Below are 20,609 nucleotides of genomic sequence, written 5' to 3'. Positions count from 1 at the left end.
TAGGGAGGATGATGATGTCTGGATGAAACGGCTTGGTACTTTTCTATTATCATTTAGGTACTTGTCTCTGGTTGATGGCGGGGAGGTGGTAGCATTGGTCAAGACCGGGGATGGACGGCACTAGGAAACTGACAGTAACGGTAAAAAGAAGACCACCTAGCATAGGTACCTGCCTATGTCTGCCTTCCTGTATGCCTCAGTTAAGCCGTTGAATGAACCTAATGCCGGATTCCATTCAAGTCAGGCCGCGTCAGTTAGACTTGTCAACTAAACCTTCTGTTACTAATAGTAGTGTTCTCGAAGTGAGATGGACGCTTTTAGACACCAGGTACCTGGCATATTTAAGAGCTTGGAGGAGGCAAGTAAGCTTGAATAGGGCCTGGAGCCTACATTGTAAACTAAGTCTAGGTCTTTGTCGTTAGATGGTACCAAAGTTTGCTAGCTTGATAACCTTTTGAATGCTCTGTGATCTGAGGGTTCTCTCAGCCAGGGCTCGCTGATGGACACAATGCTCTCCTGAGCCGTTTGAGCTATTGTGGCAGTGGTGATACTCTCGCGGCGGACGTGTAAGAGTTCGCCGAAGGACGGTGGACTTGATATGGAAGCCAGAGAGCGAATACCATACAAACCCCACCCGTTCGTTCTTTGCCTGGCTTGTGTTAACTTGAACGTTATGCGCGCCGGTTCCTACCCGATATGGACCTCTGCGACCGCACCTCTTTATCGGTACGGGAGCTGGGTAAAATGACGTAACAATACCCCTGTAATCCGCAAACCCGGGCCCCGCTGTCCCAACTTCAGCAAGCTTCTGAGCGGTAGGCGGTTTTCCGTCCTCCGTACTGCATGTGCCGCGAGCTTTACAAATCAGTGCCGAGATATCAAACACGCTCTTTTTCCCCCCTGGATTCACGACTCTACATACCCAATCGTCAATTATCAGACCCAATCCAGACGTTGCTACTCCATATACCGCTACCATGAGCTTGTTCGTCTCTAGCAGGTGTGCCTTCCGGGCCGCTGCGCGCATGAAGCGGGTAAGCTTTATCTTGGTCGCATCGTCCGATCCCACGTCCCCTCTCCACAAACTCACGCACTGCACGCCGGGAAGCTTCCATTGCCTCGGGAAGAGTCTATTTGTGCCGCAGAAAATGGCTGACAGTACCCGCCCCTCAGCAATTCGCAGTCCGCCGGTATGCCACGGAGCCGACAACCCCCAAGCCTGCAACAGAGGCGCTGCCCTCAGGCAATGGCGGCAGCAGCACGCTTCTCTACGTGGCCGCTGCAGCCGGCCTCACGAGCGCAGGCTACTACTTCTTCGCCGGCACGCCGGCAGCTAAGAAGGCCGAGGCGGCGGTGAGGGAAGTGACACCGGGCGTCGTCAAGAAGGCCCTCACGGGCGGCGAGCAGGGCTTTGTTAGCCTCAAGCTCGAGGAAGTCGAGACCGTCAACCACAACACCAAGCGCTTCCGCTTCAAGCTGCCCGAGGACGACATGGTCTCGGGAGTCAATGTCACGAGCGCCATCCTAACAAAGTTCAAGCCCGTCGACGCCGAGAAGCCCGTCATCCGGCCGTACACGCCCATCAGTGACGAGGGTAAGGCCACTCTTCTACTTTCCCCTCTCTCGAAACGTATACCCCGCGTGTCGGACTAGCTGACATGAATTTTGTTGTGCCACCTGCACAGACTCCAAGGGCTACATGGACCTGCTGGTCAAGAAGTACCCCAACGGGCCCATGTCGACGCACCTGCACGACATGGTTCCGGGCCAGCGGCTCGAAGTCAAGGGCCCGCTGCCCAAGTATCCGTGGACGGCCAACAAGCACGAGCACATCGGGCTGATTGCCGGCGGCACGGGTATCACGCCCATGTTCCAGCTGTGCCGGGCCATCTTCAACAACCCCGAGGACAAGACCAAGGTGACGGTCGTGTTCGGCAACGTGACCGAGGAGGATGTGCTGCTCAAGAGCGAGCTGGCTCACCTCGAGAACACGTACCCCCAGCGCTTCCGCGCCTTCTACGTGCTCGACAAGCCCCCCAAGGAGTGGGCCGGTGCCAAGGGCTTCATCAACAAGGAGCTGCTCAAGACGGTGCTGCCCGAGCCCAAGTCCGATAACATCAAGCTGTTCGTCTGCGGCCCGCCCGGCCTGATGAACTCCATCTCGGGCAACAAGAAGAGCCCGAGGGACCAGGGCGAGCTGGTGGGCATCCTCAAGGACCTAGGCTACACGCCCGAGCAGGTTTACAAGTTCTAGGCGACCTGGGAGGGGAGAGGCGGTGGTTAGCTATGTTTTTGCGAGTGAATCGAAGCAGCCTTGGCAGTAAAAGCAAGTTAAACACCATTTCACGTTCAAGAAGTTGAGTGCCGGTCTTTAATTGCGAGTCTAGATTTAGCGTCGTGTGATTGATATGAAACCCCCCGCTTGTATTTCTTGTTTGTGTTCTTCGACATGTATCGTGTCATATAATTCATGGATGGATCAGACGATACCCTAAGTAACACAAGTCTCTAATAACTTAACTGGCGAAGAAAAGGCTTTGTGAGGTTGAAACATGCACGGCTCTGTCTTGAAACTGACAACTAGCAAGCGCTCGAGGCAAAGCTCGCATGAATGTCACACAATACCAGGCCAGGGTGCGAAATGTTTTATTCTAGCAAGACTTTCACAGACAGTACACAAAAACAAGCCTTTTCGCTCACAACTCTTTTCCGAGAGTTGTAACGAAACCAATATAGCAAGAGACAAAATTGGGCCAAACATATATGTTATAACCATGGCCCTTCGCTAGCAAGCAAGCACCACTCACACCCCCGTCTGTTGGCTGGCCTTGAACATGCAGGTTTCAATGATGCCGGCCCACCGGACGGCATTCTCCCAGTCCTCCGTATCGATGCTCTCCATCAGACCGGGGAACACGGCTAATCGATGAGGGAAAAAGAACAGTTAGTAACGAATCGCTGATATGCGTGTGTATCATATGATGCCCTGTAGAGAGTCGACTGGGAGTACATGGGGAGAGAGGGGGGGTAACAAATGGGAACGGGTGAGAGAAAACACAAATGTTGGGGGGGGCATGTAACTCACCGCCTGCATAGCCAGTCCACAAGCCCGGCGCAAATACGACGTGCTTGAACCACGGCCGCCCGTCAAGGCCTAGATCCCAAAGGAAGCTCCGCTCAAAGACTTTGTAACTATTGTTAACCTTGCGAATCGCCCACCAGAGTCGCAGGTACCGATACCAATGGTACCAGGGGTAGTGTTCACCCAGCTGGCGCTCGAGATTCTGGGCCTGCTGGTCCAACGCCCTGGCAGTGGATGTCAGTTTTCGTACGCGTTTATACAGGCTATCAAGCGAGTCTCTGAAAGATTCTGCGTCCAGGGAAGGTGCTGTTCCGTTTTTGTTGTTGTTGCGGTCATGGGGGCCGTGGTTGGCCCGAGAAACCGGGTCGCGGCGGGTGCTTGCTCGCAGTTCCACGACGGCCTCCTCACTCAGCTCTGCGGTGTTATTCTTCTCTAGCGGCGAGAGGACGCCCTCGAGTTTGGCTTTCACCTTGTCCAGGTAGTCGCGCAGAGCGTGTGCGTAGTCCGAGGCGCTGAACGAGATGACTGGAAGGTCGACCAGCTGAGCGGCAATCAAGCCCATGACCTGGGCCATGGCCCGGTGGTACTTGAAGCCGGGGTCCCCAAATTTCTGCATCCAGTAGAAGCTATCATAGTTGCTATGGTAGTGATATACGGGATCCACAGTTTCGGATCCGAAGCCAACATCGATGGACGGGATGCCGGCGAAGTCTTGAAAGGCTGTAAAATCGCTGCCACTTCCCATTGTGCTAATCCTCTTGTTCCATTCGTCAAAGACGGTCTGGCCAGGGATCGTCTGGTTTGGCGACTGGACGGCGGCTGTTGCCACTTTGATAACGTTGTGAAGCAGCGGTGCCGCAGAGGCGGAGAAATGGGGCCCTTTGACGCCGACATCAACGTTCTATGAATTTATCAGCCACGTTAGTTGTTTAGTCGACCAGCTTTCAGGCATGACTGCAACATTCCGCGTGTTTCCAATGTCAAGGGGAGGGGATTGACCAACAAGATAGGCCACATTGGTCTTGCTCAGCCAAGGTAAGAACTCTTCAACCCATTCTGTAGACCCAATGAGGCCGTACTCCTCGCCGTCCCAACTGGCAAAGACAATGGTTCTGAGAGGCTTCCAACTACGGCTTAGAGCCTCTCCGAAGCCTCGGATCACCTCGTTGATGACTGCCGAACCGCTGTTGGGATCACTTGCTCCACCCGCAATCCTAATTCCAAATGACGTCAGCTTTAAACCCGTTATGCCTACGATGGTTATCAAAGTCGACAGACTACGTACCAGGCGTCACGATGATTCCCAACAACTAATGGAGGTACCAGTGTCAGCTCAATCATGTACACATGACTTCATAGAGTTGATTTGCGAGTGGACTGGTTGGTGAGCACTATTGGAAGCAGGGACCTACTGATGACCTCGTCGGGAATTGTGCCATTGATAGTGCCAATCACGTTCCACAGAGGCGTTGTTACGTATTCCTGCTTGCTGTACAAGTTCACGGCGATATCATCGGGCGTCGGCCCAATATTGTACTCTACGCCCTTGTACTTCAGTCCCGTGTTGCGAGTCCAATACTGATTGAAGTCGCTGGCTTTGGGACCGTGGCCGTTGAGGGCTTTCAGTATGGGAATGGCGTCCAAGTAGGAAATCGGAAGAGATGGAATGCTCGGGATTGCCCCATCTACTGGCTGGCGGGGAACGCCGGGCTTGGAAGGGTATCCGGGTGTTGTCCTGCTGTAATGTTAGTAACTTCCGCATGCTGGTAGGGGTGCAGGCAAGTAGGTATTTACGGATCACCAGGAGCAACACTGAGAAACTGAGTGCTTCCGCGCTGCACACTGCTGGGCTGGCGGGCGGGGCCGTCAGGATAGGTGAGTACTCCTTTCTCGTCGGTGATATCTCCATCGTCGCCGGGGTCGGTGAACAAAATGGTGCCGATCATGCCCAGCTCCTGGGCACGCTTGACCTTGAGGCCGCGAAAGATGCCTCCGTAGCGGGCAATAGCAATCTTGCCCTCGAGGCTGACGTTGGCCTTGAGCAGATCCTCAAAGTCTTGGTAAGTGCCGTAGTTGACATAGACGATTGGGGCAGTGACGTTCCCCGAGGCAGAGTAGCCATGAAAAGTCGGGACACTATCTTCCAGGCCGCTGGTTGGGTCTTCTTCGATAACATCCTCGGTCAGGGACGCCTCGAAGGACACTTTCCAAGCAGACGTGCTATCGTCGCCTGAATTTTCCTTCTTAAGGAGTGCCAGCCGGTGATCGACAGGATAGTTAAGGTAGACGTCGTACGAGACGATTTCCGACTTGATGCCGAATTCCTCCCATCTCTCCTTGGTCCAGAGTGCCTGGGAGTAGTTTTTGCCAGCCAGATGGGGGCCGGCTGTATAATATCTGCTCCAGTCCTCGGCCTTATTGCTGCTTGGGGTTTCCAACAGGATGTCACGCAGCTCGTCATAGCTGACTTCGCCCTTGCATGGCAGCCCCCAATGTCCGTAGCGATGGGTTAGGGCATCCCTCAGGACCGTGAAAGCCGTAGGAACGACGGCAGCCAGGAATAAGTAGATGAGTGTGGACAAAAGGGCGATTCTACAGAAGCGACGCACTACACTGTGACGAGAGCGGCGGCGAGGAGCAGCACTCAGCAAGGGGGTGTATTCATCATCGTCCATGGCGCCTATTGACTGTCATTGCCGTGGGTTAGCTCATCTTGGGTAGCTAGGTAAACACAAAAATACTTACTTACAGTACCTAGGTACTCGGCAGTCCGGCTCCCGCAGCTTGGCTGGGCTATCCGTATCTCCACTATTTTCTGTGACGAAGCTGTCCGGAGCAGTCAATGCTTCCCGGATGGGCACCGGGGGAGGGAAGGTTGGTCGTCATGCAGCGTCCAATCGGCGAAGAGTGACGAGGATTACGACATGCCCTATCCATGTCTCAGTCGCTGGGGTGCGTGCAGACAGTGTGTGTGTGTGTGTGTGTGTGTGTGTGCACTTCTGTGGCTTGCAGGCAGACGCAGAATGAGAGCGGGGAAGCACGAAGCAGGACGCCGAATGAAACTCACCGTGAGCTGTGACACCAAGCTCAAGCTCTTGACATCGAAACAGAGAAACCGAATACAAATTGCTGGACTAAGCAAGGCACGGTTGACGACCGAGATAATGTTGACGAGATTTCACCTTCTGTATCTACGGAGAAGTCGCTGAAGTGGCGAGGATCTCCGGGATAAATCCAATGGACGGGAACTTTAGGTGCTGTACGCAAGCACGGGAGCTGCCGTTCGCCTAGCGGCCTGCCCATTCAGACTTCAGAGCCAATAGAAGACCCGCACTGCGCCCTTCCACGCCATCGAAGGGCTCGGCATGGATATTACGTATGCTAGGCTGCGTTTAGCACCCGACTGGGAAAATAATCATGTATAATTATCTGACGTCGACGGTCTGGAAGGTGAGCTGCCTTAGCTTGGGTGCAGTATGTACTTAGGTCCGGCACCGGGATTCCTATGAAATTAATTCACCATCCTTGGGCGGGGATCACCACAGCAGCACTGCAGCAGTGAAGGAGCTCGAGGCTAGAGATGGTGCAATGGCTGCAGTTGCCTTCCTCGTGACGGATGCAGGATCCGTCACAAGAACCGGCCTTTTTTCCAGGCGGAAGGCGCACTCCAACCTCGTCTCATTCAATGTTTGGTCCCACACCTCCCTCCACTAGAAGAAATACCTTACATCTCACCTTACCTACCCAGTTCATGCCCCCCACCGATGGAAGGTAAGCACCTAATAGTCCCGGATTGCCGTATACAGAGTTCCGCCTCCACAAAGACGTGAGCCCAAGGCAAGGGAGGGAGGCGGCGCCACAAGGACGCTCGGCAAATGTTAAGCGGAACTGCGGCAAGGCCCCAGGGCCTCGAGGTCCCAAAAAGACGAAAGGACGACAGGCAAAACGGCCCGGCGTTTCTCCCATTATTTCTGGCACACTCACCTGCTTACAGCGGTCAGATTGGTGGGCCGGCCGCCTAAGCTGCGCCCGTAAAAGGTGGGGGACATCCGATGTGCACCACTTGCCAGGCGTAAACGGTGGCGAATCAGAGGCTGGGCGAAGGCGAGGCCGAGGCCGATCCCGGACTCGATACCCGGTTCGACTTGGGGTTGGACGGCCTGCACCGGGCCTGCAGAGGCCCTGCCACGCTGCAAGCCAAAACAGCACGGAAACGATGGCGCAAGCCCACCTCACCCACCGGTTACTTTTACCTTAAGGGCCTTGCCGCCCTCCACTTTCCGCGCTGCAGGCTGAGCAGCAGAGCACCTCTCGAACAAAATGGCCTCGATTCCACTCCCGCCGGCTGACCGACCCAGCCTCCCCGGCTGCCGAAGTTCACAGTTGGAAGATCAAGCTAGTTATGTTGCAGAGGCCCAGGAGATACGATGAAAGACTGGGGCCTTAGGCCTTTCCCTATCCATGCTCGTTCTTTCGCTCGCCATTAAAGTGCCCCAACTGCCCCGTATAAGAAGGCGATCCGTGTCCCAGCCAATCAACCGGCCACTTCTAGGCCCAAAAAGACACTGCCTGACCTGGACTCCGCATGTGAAAGAAGGGACTCTAGGTGTAGATTTCTTTTCTTTTCACTTTGCTTTTATATTTCATAATTGCTCGCCACCCGAGTATTTTCCTGCCTGATTGTTTTTTCTCCTTCTACGAATTCATCTTATATATCCGGTGAGGCACGTGTGTCGTTTGCCCACCAGATACCAATACGCTTGAGGCCCCAACCTGTTGCCTCCCCACGGGTATAAGTCGCCGTGGAGCCCAGTCTCCAATCCGCCATCCCCTCGTTCCCGCTCTTGCATATCGATCCACTTGCAGAAAAAAGATCGCCAGAGACGAAAGAGGCGGATATTTCCTGTTAAGGTGGAAAACCTTACTTGCTGCCTCTGACGGACCCGAGGCTGCGAGGCTGTGTGCATATGCCCACCTGGACTCCAGATTGTCGAATCGAATAATTCTGTTTTGCAACTTTGCATTCTTCAGTGCGGCGCTATTTAAAACATCACCATTATGGTCGAACGAAAGAATGGCCCCAAATTACCAAAGCAGCAGCTAGCAATTCTAGGTGAGCAAGGACTGCTTTCACTCTTCATATACACACACACTCTCTCTCTCCATATCCATGTCTCTTGCCTCTCTTCCGTCATGCCATTTCCCGCCTCGATCTCGTCTCGTAACCCTTGGCATTCTTCCGTCCCTATGTGTCATGTTTGCTTGTCTTTCGGTCTGTCTGTGTGCCTATTCCGTGGCATCTTTTGACGGATTCTGTGTAGAAGAGTCTAGTCTGCACAGGCAGGCAACGGCTTGAAAGAGTAAAGAAAGCGTACATTGGAAAAGGAAACAGAAATAAGAAAAAGATCAAGTCAAGTCCTAGTGGCCGTCGCTGTGTAACCAGAAACAAAACTAGATGGCAGCAGACCAAGGCGTTAGAGACCCCTTATTCCTCCCATTTATTTCCTTCAAAACTCCAAAACTCCAGTCTCGTGTTGACATGCGCTAACATAAACGCCACGAACAGCTGTTGCGAGGTTCGCCGAGCCCTTGGCCTTGACCTCCGTGTTTCCCTACCTCCCTGAGATGATCAAGAGCTTCGGTGTGGACAAGAACGAGGTAGCACGATGGGCTGGTTTCACCGGTTCCGTCTTCTCTCTCTCCCAGAGCTTCACCGCAGTCTTGTGGGGCCGGGCGTCAGACAAGTTTGGCCGGAAACCCATCATCCTCACGGGGCTGTTAAGCACCATGTTCTGCTTCCTCCTCTGGGGTATGTCGACAAGCCTTCCCATGGCGCTCACGGCGCGGGCCATCATGGGAGGTGGAAACGGCAATGGTGAGCTTTCTATTTCCAAAGCAAAACGAGTTTGACAAAAATGCGCTACTGACTGATGCCCCGTTTGTAGTTGGTATCATCAGGACAATGGTGGCCGAACTGGTGCCCCAGAAGGAACTACAGCCCGTAGCCTTCTCCCTCATGCCGCTCACCTGGTCCATCGGCTCCGTCTTCGGCCCGATATTTGGCGGCTTCTTTGCCCGCCCCGTTGACCAGTATCCGTCTCTGTTCGGAAACTCAGTGTTTTTCAAGAAATACCCCTTTGCATTGCCAAACTTTGTAGCGTGCGGCTTTTTTTTCATCTCATTCATGACAGGCTTGCTGTTTCTCAAGGTGAGTGCTTTCAACCTCTTTGCTAGGGACTTGAATATTTGTATTTGGCAGAAAGCTAACACTGCATCGCTCGCTCCAGGAAACACTTGAAAGCAAGCGTGACAAGCCCGACTGGGGCTTGCAGCTTGGCGAGAAGCTGGCTAGCAAGCTGCGTCGTCGTCCGTCGCCACGGAGGAGAAAGACGCGCCGGCTTTCATACGTCGACGACGAGGCATCCGCCCCGCTGCTCGCGGCCCGCACCGCCCGGGTTGCCGCCGACGCCAAGCAGCCGTCCATGGCCGAGGTCTTTACGGACCAGACCATCATCAACTTGGTGTCCTATACGTTTCTGACGCTGCACTCCGTCACCTACGACCAGGTGCTGCCCGTATTCCTCAACTACCCGCGCCAGATCCCCGACGAGACCAACACCCACCTCCCGTTCAAGTTCTCGGGCGGCTTCGGGATCGGGTCTGACAGGATCGGGAGTCTATATACCCTCTACGGGTTCTGCTGCGGAGTGGTCCAGTTTCTCCTGTTCCCCTTCCTGTGCAGGCGCTACGGTGCGGTTGTCTGCTACAGGGCCTCGGGTATGTGGTTTTTTTTTCCTTTCCACTCCCGGCACATCACACTTCTACGTACCCCTGCTTACATAACTTGCTTTGCGCAGCCATGGTCTTCCCCATCATCTACATCCTGACGCCGTACACGGCACTGGTACAGGACGACACGGCCCGCTACGTGTGCCTCATCACTCTGATGCTGGTCAAGGGCTTCGTAGTCATCATCGGCTTCCCGTGCACGACCATCATGCTGACCAACTCGGCGTCGTCGCTGCGCATCCTCGGCACGCTCAACGGCTTCGCCACCACATTCGCCGCCATCGGCCGCGCCATCGGGCCCGCCATCGCCGGCGCCATCTTCACGCGCGGCGTCGACCGCGGCTACATGATTGCCCCCTGGTGGTCCATGGCCCTCGTGGCCACCATCGGCGCCGTGCCCTCGTGGTTCATCGTCGAGGGCGACGGGCCCTCGGGCGGCTCCAACGCCAACTACGAGGACGATGATGAAGAAGACGACGAGGACGAGGACGGCACCTTGGTACCTAACTCTGATGACGACGAGAGCGATGCCGCCGCCGCTGCTGCCCCTAGCGGCTACGGCACTATCGCCCGCCGTCGCCGCGGCGAGGACCGCGCAGGCGCGGCCGTCGATCCGCGCGACGTCAAGCACAGCACGCCTAATATCCCAGCCATCAAGCTGGACAGTCCGAGACCGTCGAGCGCGGCCCCATAGGGCGGGCGGGATACGCGGAAAACGTACACACTATATACCTAAGTAACAGCAACAAAATACCCCAGCACTAATCATCTGGAGGGATCAGGACAGCTTATGTCTGTCCATCATGTCATGGAACGCTCGGCATTCTTGGTGTGTTTAGCTTTGTTTCTTTTTTTTTTTTTTGCTTATTTGCATCTGCATCTGCATCTGCATCCACAGCGCAGCACAGCGCAGCACAGCGCAGCACAGCGCAGCGCAGCATACGCATAGCCCCGGGGCAGGGCCTCGGGGATTCCGAGATATATTGGGGTTTCAAGGGCGGGCGTTCAAAAAATATTTTGATGTTTTTTTCTTTCTTTCTTATATCCCTGTCTACCAGGTAGCTAGCTAGCTACTACGGGGATCTTCGTTTCCTTTGAGCATGGCCATAAAACGAGCGAGCGAGCACATGTATGTAGGGGTGTATTGTTATTTGATTGACGTCATGAAGCATGCATGTATGGCATTTGGCATATGGCATTTAATCGAGGACGAATGTTTCACCTCCTATCTACATGCTAAGCGCTATAATAATGTGATTGTCGTCCGAGATATGCCTTAAGGGCGATTAGTTAAGGGCAGTATCCTGGTAGATGTGGCATCCGCAAGCAACCGATAAAAATGCACCGCAAGACAAGTTTTTGTGTAGACCCTTTCCTCTCGTGTAGTCTGGGTGCGTACGTACGTACCTTGGTTACACCTGTTCCTAAGATACGGCAGCACAATCCAACGCCATGACATCCCCTTCACTCTTCCCGTTTTTCTTTCTCCTAGAGCTCACGAAAGGATGCAAAGCCCGGAAAGAGAAAAAGAAAGAGGAAAAGAAAGAAAAAAGAATCCAAATATGCTAGTACTTGCTGTTTTCTGTATGAGACTCTTCCTTCTCTTCTCTCTCTCCTGCGTGCAACACAAGGAGCAAGAGAAGTAAAAAAGATTCAACATGAAAAAAACAACTTTCATATATGCTTTGCTCTCCCTCCTATCCTTTCCTTTCCTCCACTGCTTGCCCTCCCCCCACCTTTTAATAACCTCCAATCTTCCGTCGCTCCGTCATTCCTCCTGATAGATAGATAATTCATTCAAAGACGACAAAAAACACATACCCACCAAAAATGAAAACACCCTCAATGCCTTGTCAAAAAAAGTGAATAATAAACCGGGAAAATGAAAAAAAGGGGGGGTCGTCCATCGTCCGTCACATAATAAATAAACCCCTTTTCCGTCAACGACAAATTCCAATGCCCCATAACAATCCCACACCATACCATACCCTACGATCCCCCGCATATAGCAGGTCTGGATAAGTAGCCTCACACGGTGCGATAAAACTTCTTGTACAGCAGATGCAGCAGCAGGTTGACGTTGAGGCGCAGGTTCCCCTCAAACAGGCTCATGAATTGGTGCGACTCGAACTGGGCCTGGAGGAGGTCTTCGACGGGGACGAGGGCGCTGGCGCCGGGGATCTGGATGTGGCCGCGGGAGCCTTCGAGAGAGAAGACGCCGACCTCGTCGCACGAGATGGTCAGGTTGATCTGGCCCCACTCGCGGTCGGGCACGCCCGACCACGACACGAGCACGCCCTTGTCCGAGAGGGCTCTCGCGCTGTACTTGTAGGAGCCGAACTTGGGCACCCGGCCGCTGCGCTCGAGCTCGCGCTGGTGGTTGTATTGTTTTGTGAAGGGGAGGAGGAAGCGTTTTTTTCTAAAGGAAAGAAATGTTAGCAATTGAGGGAGAGAAGGGGGGACATCGTGTCAAGCGCTTGCCCTTTCTTGGTCTGAAGCGTCGCCATGGCTTGCTCAATGTAGTCGTCGTAGCTCTTCCGCTGCTGTTCCAGGTACTTGGCCTTCTCGTGCAAGTTGCCAAGCGTAAGGCGGACCCCGTCGAGCTCTCGTTGCCTCTGGACCCTCCTGCGGCTCTTGGTACGGATATCCAAGGCGATGGCGTTGAGAATGTCCTGGTAATAGTTGTGTCGAGAGATGCGGCCCATGTGCTCCAACCTCATGACGTTTTCGAGGGCCGTCCTCTTCAACTCGTAGTACGACATCCTCGTCACGTCAACCATGTTCGCATCCGAGTAGGCGCCTCGCGTGTTTGAGCCGTTGGCAAAGTCTTCTCTCAGCAACAGCTTCCACTTGTGCTCATCCTCTTGGGTGATAGGCTTCACCAGAATCTCCATCAGGTTCGATCCAGTCTGCACCCGGATGATGTACAATATGCTCCGCTTTGTTTCCATGAAGAGGGCCTTGACGTCGGCCTCGGGGTCGTCAATGTCGTGCAGCTTGGGGGTGAGGAACATCTGGATGTCAGACGATCCTGCGGCCGTCATCTCGGTTTCGTTATTTTTTGCGCTGCCGAGATCCTGCATGATCTCGCGCAACATGTCATCCCTATTTGGGCATAAATATGGCAGCTCAGAAGCAATAAGATTATGAATAGAAAAAACGTCGCTCATTTTTATGTATAGGGTCGGCTTGTTCTTGGCGTAGAGGTCGTTAAACTCGTCAATGTCGAAAGTGCTCTCCGCGTCGGGCACTCCGATGAGCGTCTCAGTTATGTGGGCGAAGCGCTCAATGGAATCGGCAATGAAGGCGTTCAGGGGTTGAAGATAGATGTTCTCGCCTCCAAACTGCCTGCCCGACGCGATTTGGCCAATGACTTTGGCAACCTCTCCGAGGTTGCGCTTTTGGAGAGGACTGAGCTGTTTCTCGACAACCCCAACGTTTTCGGGTGATGTAAGTGCCGGCTGGAGGTAGAAACGCCAGATCCAGTTTCCAACCACCTGCAGAAGGCGCTTCTGGTCGTCGCGCTGGAAGTGCTGGCAAAGGGCCTCAAAGGTCTGTCGACACATGAAGCGGAGCCCGTAGGGCATGCGGGGGAGGAGATCCTCTAGTGCAAGGAGAAACTGGTCGCAAATCTCCCGAAGGTCACGAAGATGATCGATAAAGACTGCCTTCGTCTCTGGATCTTTAATTGCGAGCTCTCGGGGGATGTCGAGAGGCCGGGAACTCGGCCGGCCCGTCCTTAACTCTTCGTTGCTGATAGCAGATCGGTATATCTGCATTGGGTCGCTTTCCAAGTCTAGTTCGGGATCCTCGATGATGTTGTCCCTGATCAGGGGGCCTAGAAGATCCCTGAGATATTTCCTGTCTCGCGGCGACCTGGTGTAGTTGTGTAGGAGCTTGGACCAGAAGAAATTGCCGCGGAGGTAGTCCTGGAGGGTGTTGCAGGCGTCAACCTCTTCGCGGATGGACCTCCCTATGAGCTTGAGGAGGTAGTATTCTTCCCGTCGTTTCTGCGCATAACCGAAAAGCCCCATCATAAGGTGCTCAATCCGTTTGCACTCCTTCTCGGCGGTCCCTTGCTCTCGCACGCGCTTGAAAAGCCTGGCCAGGTACTGCGGTTGCGTTTGCAGGGCAAAAAATAGTTGCTGGTAGGATTCAAGCTTCTTCCGCGAACTCTTGTTTAGAGCCTTCAAGTCAAACTGGTTTGCACTTGCGATAGACGTATTGGCTAGGATGTTGCTCGTATGTCCGCCAAAGTTGTTCTGGTGCTTGACTACCTCGTCGAGAGTGATTTTGTTCTTCACCAGTAGGGCAATCTTGATGTCGAGCTGGTCGATGTATTGCTCCAGCATCTCATTCTGCCGGACTTGCTGAACCACGGTTTTTCGCATCCGCTCAAACTCGACCTCCTCGTTGAAGTCAAAGTCGCTGTCGTTGAGTAGGTGGACAAAGTTCTTGACTGCGTTGACTGGCGGGTTCTTTCCAGAAGTGAGGCTCTTGTACGCCTCACCCTGCAGCTTTGCACGGACGAAGCTTTGGATCTTCACCACCTTCTGCATATTCTCCTTAAAGAAGCGCTTCTTCTCCTCGAACTTGGCCCTCACGAGGAAGGCGTTAGCCGCAGCCTGGACTGCCATGATTGACTCCTCCTGCTCTTCGAGTTCGTCAAGTACGTTCGCAACATCGCCTCGGAGCAGCATCGCCCTGGCGAAAGATTGCAGTGATGTGACGCTGGCTTCGTTGCTTCGAAGCTCGTCCAAGAAATCTTCATGCTCCCTCCTGTGCAGGTATCCGCGGATGTGTGACTGGAGAAGGGTGACTTGGGAGTCTTGCACGTGGAGCGCGTCGTTTTCATCAGAGAGTCGGTTCCGCTCGAGCATCCCTCTAATCATCGACTGCAACGCCAGGACAACAGGCTCCGCCTCGCCGAGGCTCTCTAGCCTTTCGGATATTCCCCGCCGTAGTGCAGTTGCTCTGATGTGAGCCTGAAGGAGGCCCAGACTCGGAGAGTGTGTTCGGAGGTCTGCCTTGAGCGCCTTAACATTGGACCTAGCAAGGTTTCCGCGGCTAGCAGCTTGAAGCGCCTCCCACATAGTCGCAAATACACCAAGAGCTTCCCTTTGCAGTGCGACCTGATTCCTTGTCAGCGCGGCCCTTGCGGCGGCCTGCAGGCCGGCTATTGTCGCAGCCTGTCTTTGTAAAAGACCTCGGTTCTCGTCCAGTACCCTTCTCATCAACACTCCGCGAATCGCAGCCTGGAGTCCAGCAACTGGACCAGACACGCGACTCGTCTCGCGTTGCTGAGCCTGCATCCGCTTGCGGACTAAGAAACCTCGAAAGGTTGCTTGGGTGTCTCGGATAGGACCCGACGCCAGCAATAATTGAGATCGCTTTTCTCGTACCTCGTTGCGGACCTTGGATGCCCGCACCAGACTCTGGATTTTCAGAATATCCTTTTCTCTGCTCTTCCAGAATCGCTCCTTTTGCTCCTGTCGCTGGCGAGCAAGAAACCCGCGGGCCGCACTCTGTAATCCGACTGCAAAGCGCCGCATCTGAAGCCGATAGTCCATGATCTGGCGCGTGAAGTCTCCACGAATGCGTGACTGGAGGTCAACGAGCCAGCTCTCTGTGTCCCAGAGCAGCTGCATGTTGTCTCCGAGCCGTATCCGGACAAGAGCGCCGCGTATTTGTGCCTGGAGGTCGACGATGGTTGCCTCGTTCTCGGCAAGCTCCCGGCCGATCCGCTCTTCCTCAGTCTCCTGCGGCTCCGGCTCCGGGAGTTCCTCGACTCCAAAGTCGGCACCCATGTTGCCGAAGCTAGGCATACTGGCACCCAGCTTATCGAGGCCCTTTTGCGTAGCCTCGAGCTCATGGTGCTCAAACTCGAGCTGGCCGACAAGATTGCCGATGCGGAAGTCCACTATCCCTTTCCGGTAGAGGAGCCAGCTCAGCGCGTGGATACAGTGAATAACCTTTGGGATGTTCTTCTTTTCGTATAAATCGATGAGCTCGAAGCGGAAGAGATCTGGTAGTTCGACTTCGTCTAGATAGCGAAAAAAAATGGCTATGTTGTCCGAATGCCGGTACTGGAGGCGCGGATGGTGGAATATTTTGAACCTGCGATGCGGATTCAGCTCCTCCACCACCTCGGCCAAGGTGACGCCATCTCGCAAGGCCTCTTCTAGTTCGACGATTGGAGGGATGGGGCGATGTATCACGTCCTCGATCCATTCCTTGGCCTCGCCAATGTGGCACAGGTATTCATACGCCTGCAGAAACTGCCGCTGCTGTTCTATCCAGTTCCGGTTGTCCCAGCTATACCCACCGCCATTCCGTAGGCCGGGACGTGCGGTGCTGTCAGTATCAGTTCGCTGAAGCCTTCGTCGGCCTCTGAGACCAGTGACCTCCTGTGCCGACGAAGTGATGCCGAACTCTTCCGCAGAGCCATCCTGCGCCAGTCGCGACAATGTACGCAGCTGGCTTGTCGACGAACGACCGAGCCGCTCAATGTCCGGAGTAGTCAGAGGGCTTGTATGAGAGTGGATTAGGGGAGGCGGGCCGCCTTCGCCGCTCCGACGGACCGAGTCTGATCGAGTCAAGAGCATAGAGTTTGGACGGAGAAGGCCGGGGCGCGGAGCCCGGGGTGGAGAGGGGGAGGCACGCTCTTGTTGGGCTATGGATAGCTTGCTTATATCAAGGCTCTGGCCGCGATCGTGGCGACTGGAGACGCGGGGCGGCGTTGTCGGAGGCTTGGGACCGGCGGGAACCTGGGGTAGCGGTCGGAGTGACTGGCGAGCCGCACTATAAAGATTGCTATCGGGCATGGGCGTCGACGGATAAGTGTGCGAGGCATGGAGGGTTGGGGGGAGGCGGCTGGCCTCGCTTTGTCCGCGCTTGTGGCCGCCGGTGGAGTAGGTGCTGGAGGGCGACGAAGATCCAGACAGCGTGCTGGACGTCCGTCCAAACTCGAAAGCTCCCGACGAGTTGGAGTAGCCCGAGGATGCCGACGAAGACGCGGTCGAGGGCTGCCGCAAAACCGAATTGTAGTCGGTGGCCGTCTGCGACTGCCGAAGCGGGTGCGGCCTGTTCGACATGTTGGAGTGCTAGCTACCACAGGCGAGGATGTTTGCGCTCGATGTTGATATGGCGGGGTGCGACGGTAGGCGACAACATCAGACCGGGCTTGTGTGCCGAGCGGGGATGCGGTGATGGCCAGCGCAGGCGCAGGCGCAGGCGCAGGCGCAGTGGACGGGGAAAATGGGTGTATCTGGATCACGACGGGAACTGGGAGTGTGCGTAAGCTGGCATGGTGCGTGTTCGATGAGGCGGGGAGGGGGTTTCGTCGCCCGCAAAAGACAGAACACGGCCAGCGCACAGCGCAGCGCCCGAAATCGAATGGAAGGATGGATCGCGAGATCGCAATTATTGCCTGCAGCTGCAGTCAAATAAAAAGGGAGCGAAGAATAAAGCCGAGAATGATGATGCCCTCAATCCACCACAGCCTATGAGCCGCATTGGGTTCAGGCAGCTTGGAAAATGACCAGGGTGGCCAAGGCGGCGTCGTCGTGGGCTGGGCTCGTTTGCTGGTAAAAGGCCAAGCACCGTTCTTGTTTACATTGGGAAGCGACGCCCTAGCAACGGAGTGGAACGGAGGGACCTGTGCTACCCGCCAGGTCCTCCAAGGTGTCGGAGACCTCCACCATAGGTCTACACTACCGGAAAGTGCGCAATGAAAAGTCCAGTAGAGTTCGCAAATGTTGCTAATTTCAGAGAGCTGTGGTATGATTCAAAATTAAACTAAACAAGACGTAATTATACAATTCATTTCTCGGCATTAAGAGGCTTCATCTAGTGGCATCTAGGTAAATTGATTCCACGACGATGTCTTGTATACTTGCGCAAAAGGTTCACCGATGATATTTGCTGTCTTTTCAGAAGCTTGGGCCATGCGCGACTCCAAAACCCCACACTTACTTCACACCGCCCTCCTGTGCCCCGCAGAGTTTTGGGCCAACAGTCGGCATAAAAGAAAATTTCAAGCGGCAAACTTTTAAGAAACTCCTTCTTTCTTTTCTTGGGGGGGAACAGTCGGCTGGGCCAGCCAAGTACTCACTGTCCCCCCCCAACGCCAAATCTTCTTATCACCTTCTTCTTATTCTTGAATCGGCCAAGCTGCCTTTTCTTCGTGTTTCTTTCACAAAATGCCTGCATCCAACGGCTCTCCCGCCAATGGCGCGTCCAAGAAGGTCCTCGACTTCAAGACGGCCGAGGAAGTCCTCAAGGAATACGAGAGCCGCGATGGTCTCGCTATCCAAGACCTCATGGACTCTAAGGTCCAGGGCGGCCTGACGTACAATGACTTCCTATTGCTGCCAGGCTACATCGGCTTCCCCGCTTCCGCCGTCGCGCTCGACTCGCCCATCACCAAGAACATCACTCTCAAGACGCCCTTTGTCTCTTCGCCAATGGACACTGTCACAGAGCATGACATGGCAATCCACATGGCCCTCCAGGGTGGCTTAGGAGTCATCCATCATAATTGCGACCCCGATGTCCAGGCCGACATGGTGCGCAAGGTCAAGCGCTACGAGAACGGTTTCATCCTGGACCCTGTCGTCATCCGCCGTGGCACCACCGTTGGCGAAGCCAAGGCTTTGAAAGAGAAGTGGGGCTTCGGAGGGTTCCCCGTCACCGGTTAGTACTGTTCTGTTTGCTCCTGTGAAACCTCGGAAAGTGTGTGTTGGCCACGATGATTACAAAACTATAAATCAATAACTTTCGTTCCACCGTATCGACCTATGTGTCATGGGGAGACATTTCACTGAAAATACTGAGTGGCGAAACACTTTCTGAGGTTCACGGCACTTCTGCCGTTCTCTTGGCACATTGGCTAACTGATATCTTGTTAGAATCCGGCAAGCTGGGCTCAAAGCTTTTGGGCATTGTCACGAACCGCGATCTCCAGTTTGAAGACGGCTTCGAGCTGCCAGTGTCGAGTGTAATGGTGACGGACCTCATCACGGCGCCTTCCGGTGTCACCCTGGTTGAAGCCAACAAGATCCTGGCCAGATCCAAGAAAGGCAAGCTGCCAATCGTAGACAAGGATGGAAACCTCATCTCCATGATTTCCCGCTCCGATTTGACCAAGAATCTTCACTTCCCCCTTGCCTCTAAGCTCCCGGATTCTAAGCAGCTCATCTGTGCCGCTGCCATTGGTACGCGCCCCGAGGACAAGATCCGCCTTGCCAAACTCGTGGAAGCCGGTCTGGACATTGTCATCCTGGACAGCAGCCAGGGCAATAGCATGTATCAGATTGAGATGATCAAGTGGATCAAGCAGGAATTCCCCGGACTGGATGTCATTGGCGGAAACGTCGTGACGAGAGACCAGGCTGCTTGTCTTATTGCTGCCGGCGTGGACGGCCTTCGCATCGGCATGGGTAGCGGTAGCGCCTGCATTACCCAAGAGGTCATGGCTGTTGGCCGTCCTCAGGCGAGCTCTGTCTACAACGTGAGTTCTTTTGCCGCCAGATTTGGCGTTCCCTGCATTGCAGATGGTGGCATCCAGAACGTGGGCCACATTGTCAAGGGCCTTGCCCTCGGCGCCTCAACAGTTATGATGGGTGGTCTGCTGGCCGGCACCACTGAGTCTCCCGGAACATCCTTCGTCTCGAGAGAGGGCAAGCTTGTGAAGGCTTATAGAGGGATGGGGAGCATCGACGCCATGCAGGACAAGAAGGCCGGTGGCGGCGGCAAGGACAGCCAGAAGAGTAATGCCGGCACTGCCCGCTACTTCTCGGAGGGCGACAGTGTTTTGGTTGCTCAAGGTGTCTCGGGTGCCGTGGCGCATAGAGGGTGAGTCCAACCTGTCCCGTTTCATCATCTTTGACCGCTCCCCTTCTAACCCTGAGTAGATCAATTGGAAAGTTCGTACCCTATCTTGCCGCGGGTCTGAAGCACTCACTCCAGGACTCTGGAGTTCAGAGCTTGCAGGAGCTCCATGGCTCGGTTGCCAACGGCACCGTGAGGTTTGAGATCCGCACAGCCAGCGCCCAGCTGGAAGGCGGCGTTAACATGGAGTCCTATGAGAAGAAGCTTTACGCGTGATTATGCAATATTGAGAAATGAAACATCACAACATGGGAATGGGCAGTTAGGCTAATCGCCTTCTTTTGTATTGGAGTCAGGGGCGCAATTTTGGCTCGGCACATTTTCGTCACAAAATCTAAAACATCTTGAGAACGTGACCTTTTACCACTTTGGTTTAGGCATGAGTATCCTTGATCATTCCACGGTCTGCCAACTGGCTCAAATGCAGGCAGTTTTTGTGGTCATGATATGCCGATGTTCGGGAGAATATATAGTACATTGTGTATGAGTGAGTACCTACCTAGGTTCAAGTTTGCATTTATGTTCTGTTATTTTTTTAATGTGTACGTGATGGGTATGAGCCATTTCACTTTTGTGATCTTAATATGGAAGTCCATCCTTAATCAGAGCCTCATTGAGCAGACGAAATGAGACGAACAAACATGTTCTATTGTTTTTTTCCTTGGGTGCAGGTAGATTAAGACGAATTTATACCTACTCGTAGACTTAAGAAGAATAGTCGAGAGCCCGCAAGGTAGTAACTTAACCAAAGGGGCACAAGAATTTTCATCTATCTAGAAGGAATCTACATCTAGAACAACTTTTGGTTATACATAGGAAACCCAATTTTCTATCAATACGCCAGCCT

General features: G+C 54.2%; 5 protein-coding genes across 5 annotated transcripts; 3 read left to right on the top strand and 2 right to left on the bottom strand.

Annotated features, from left to right (window-relative positions):
• Positions 1-977: 977 nt before the first annotated feature.
• On the top strand, positions 978-2,254 carry B0T26DRAFT_631363 (uncharacterized protein; the record flags this gene model as incomplete). Its single annotated transcript, XM_060436340.1, has 3 exons — positions 978-1,034; positions 1,174-1,594; positions 1,686-2,254. 3 exons carry the CDS (start codon positions 978-980, stop codon positions 2,252-2,254), a joined length of 1,047 nt encoding a protein of 348 aa, XP_060302457.1.
• A 542-nt stretch (positions 2,255-2,796) lies between these two features.
• Positions 2,797-5,923, bottom strand: B0T26DRAFT_27384 (uncharacterized protein). Its single transcript, XM_060434118.1, has 7 exons — positions 5,828-5,923; positions 4,877-5,769; positions 4,495-4,817; positions 4,368-4,392; positions 4,086-4,296; positions 3,086-3,983; positions 2,797-2,919 (listed from the first exon to the last, which is right to left on the bottom strand). The coding sequence occupies exons 2-7, from the start codon at positions 5,755-5,757 to the stop codon at positions 2,804-2,806; spliced, it is 2,454 nt and encodes an 817-aa protein (XP_060302456.1). The 5' UTR covers positions 5,758-5,769; positions 5,828-5,923; the 3' UTR covers positions 2,797-2,803.
• Positions 5,924-8,140: 2,217 nt separating this feature from the next.
• Positions 8,141-10,565, top strand: B0T26DRAFT_745612 (major facilitator superfamily domain-containing protein; the record flags this gene model as incomplete). Its single annotated transcript, XM_060444586.1, has 5 exons — positions 8,141-8,195; positions 8,649-8,957; positions 9,028-9,290; positions 9,370-9,859; positions 9,940-10,565. The coding sequence occupies 5 exons, from the start codon at positions 8,141-8,143 to the stop codon at positions 10,563-10,565; spliced, it is 1,743 nt and encodes a 580-aa protein (XP_060302455.1).
• Positions 10,566-11,899: 1,334 nt separating this feature from the next.
• B0T26DRAFT_745611 (uncharacterized protein) lies at positions 11,900-16,965 on the bottom strand (the record flags this gene model as incomplete). The annotated part of the gene is made up of 2 exons (XM_060444585.1): positions 11,900-12,290; positions 12,335-16,965. 2 exons carry the CDS (start codon positions 16,963-16,965, stop codon positions 11,900-11,902), a joined length of 5,022 nt encoding a protein of 1,673 aa, XP_060302454.1.
• Positions 16,966-17,898: 933 nt separating this feature from the next.
• Positions 17,899-20,386, top strand: B0T26DRAFT_842974 (inosine-5'-monophosphate dehydrogenase IMD4). The gene is made up of 3 exons (XM_060447567.1): positions 17,899-18,565; positions 18,781-19,726; positions 19,786-20,386. Exons 1-3 carry the CDS (start codon positions 18,073-18,075, stop codon positions 19,976-19,978), a joined length of 1,632 nt encoding a protein of 543 aa, XP_060302453.1. The 5' UTR covers positions 17,899-18,072; the 3' UTR covers positions 19,979-20,386.
• The last annotated feature ends 223 nt before the right edge of the window (positions 20,387-20,609 follow it).

This window comes from Lasiosphaeria miniovina (genome assembly GCF_030549165.1).
Source record: "Lasiosphaeria miniovina strain SMH2392-1A chromosome Unknown B0T26scaffold_1, whole genome shotgun sequence".
In the NCBI taxonomy this organism is placed as follows: domain Eukaryota; kingdom Fungi; phylum Ascomycota; class Sordariomycetes; order Sordariales; family Lasiosphaeriaceae; genus Lasiosphaeria; species Lasiosphaeria miniovina.
The sequence above is the reverse complement of the archived record's forward strand: the minus strand, read 5'-3'. Positions and strand labels throughout refer to the sequence as shown.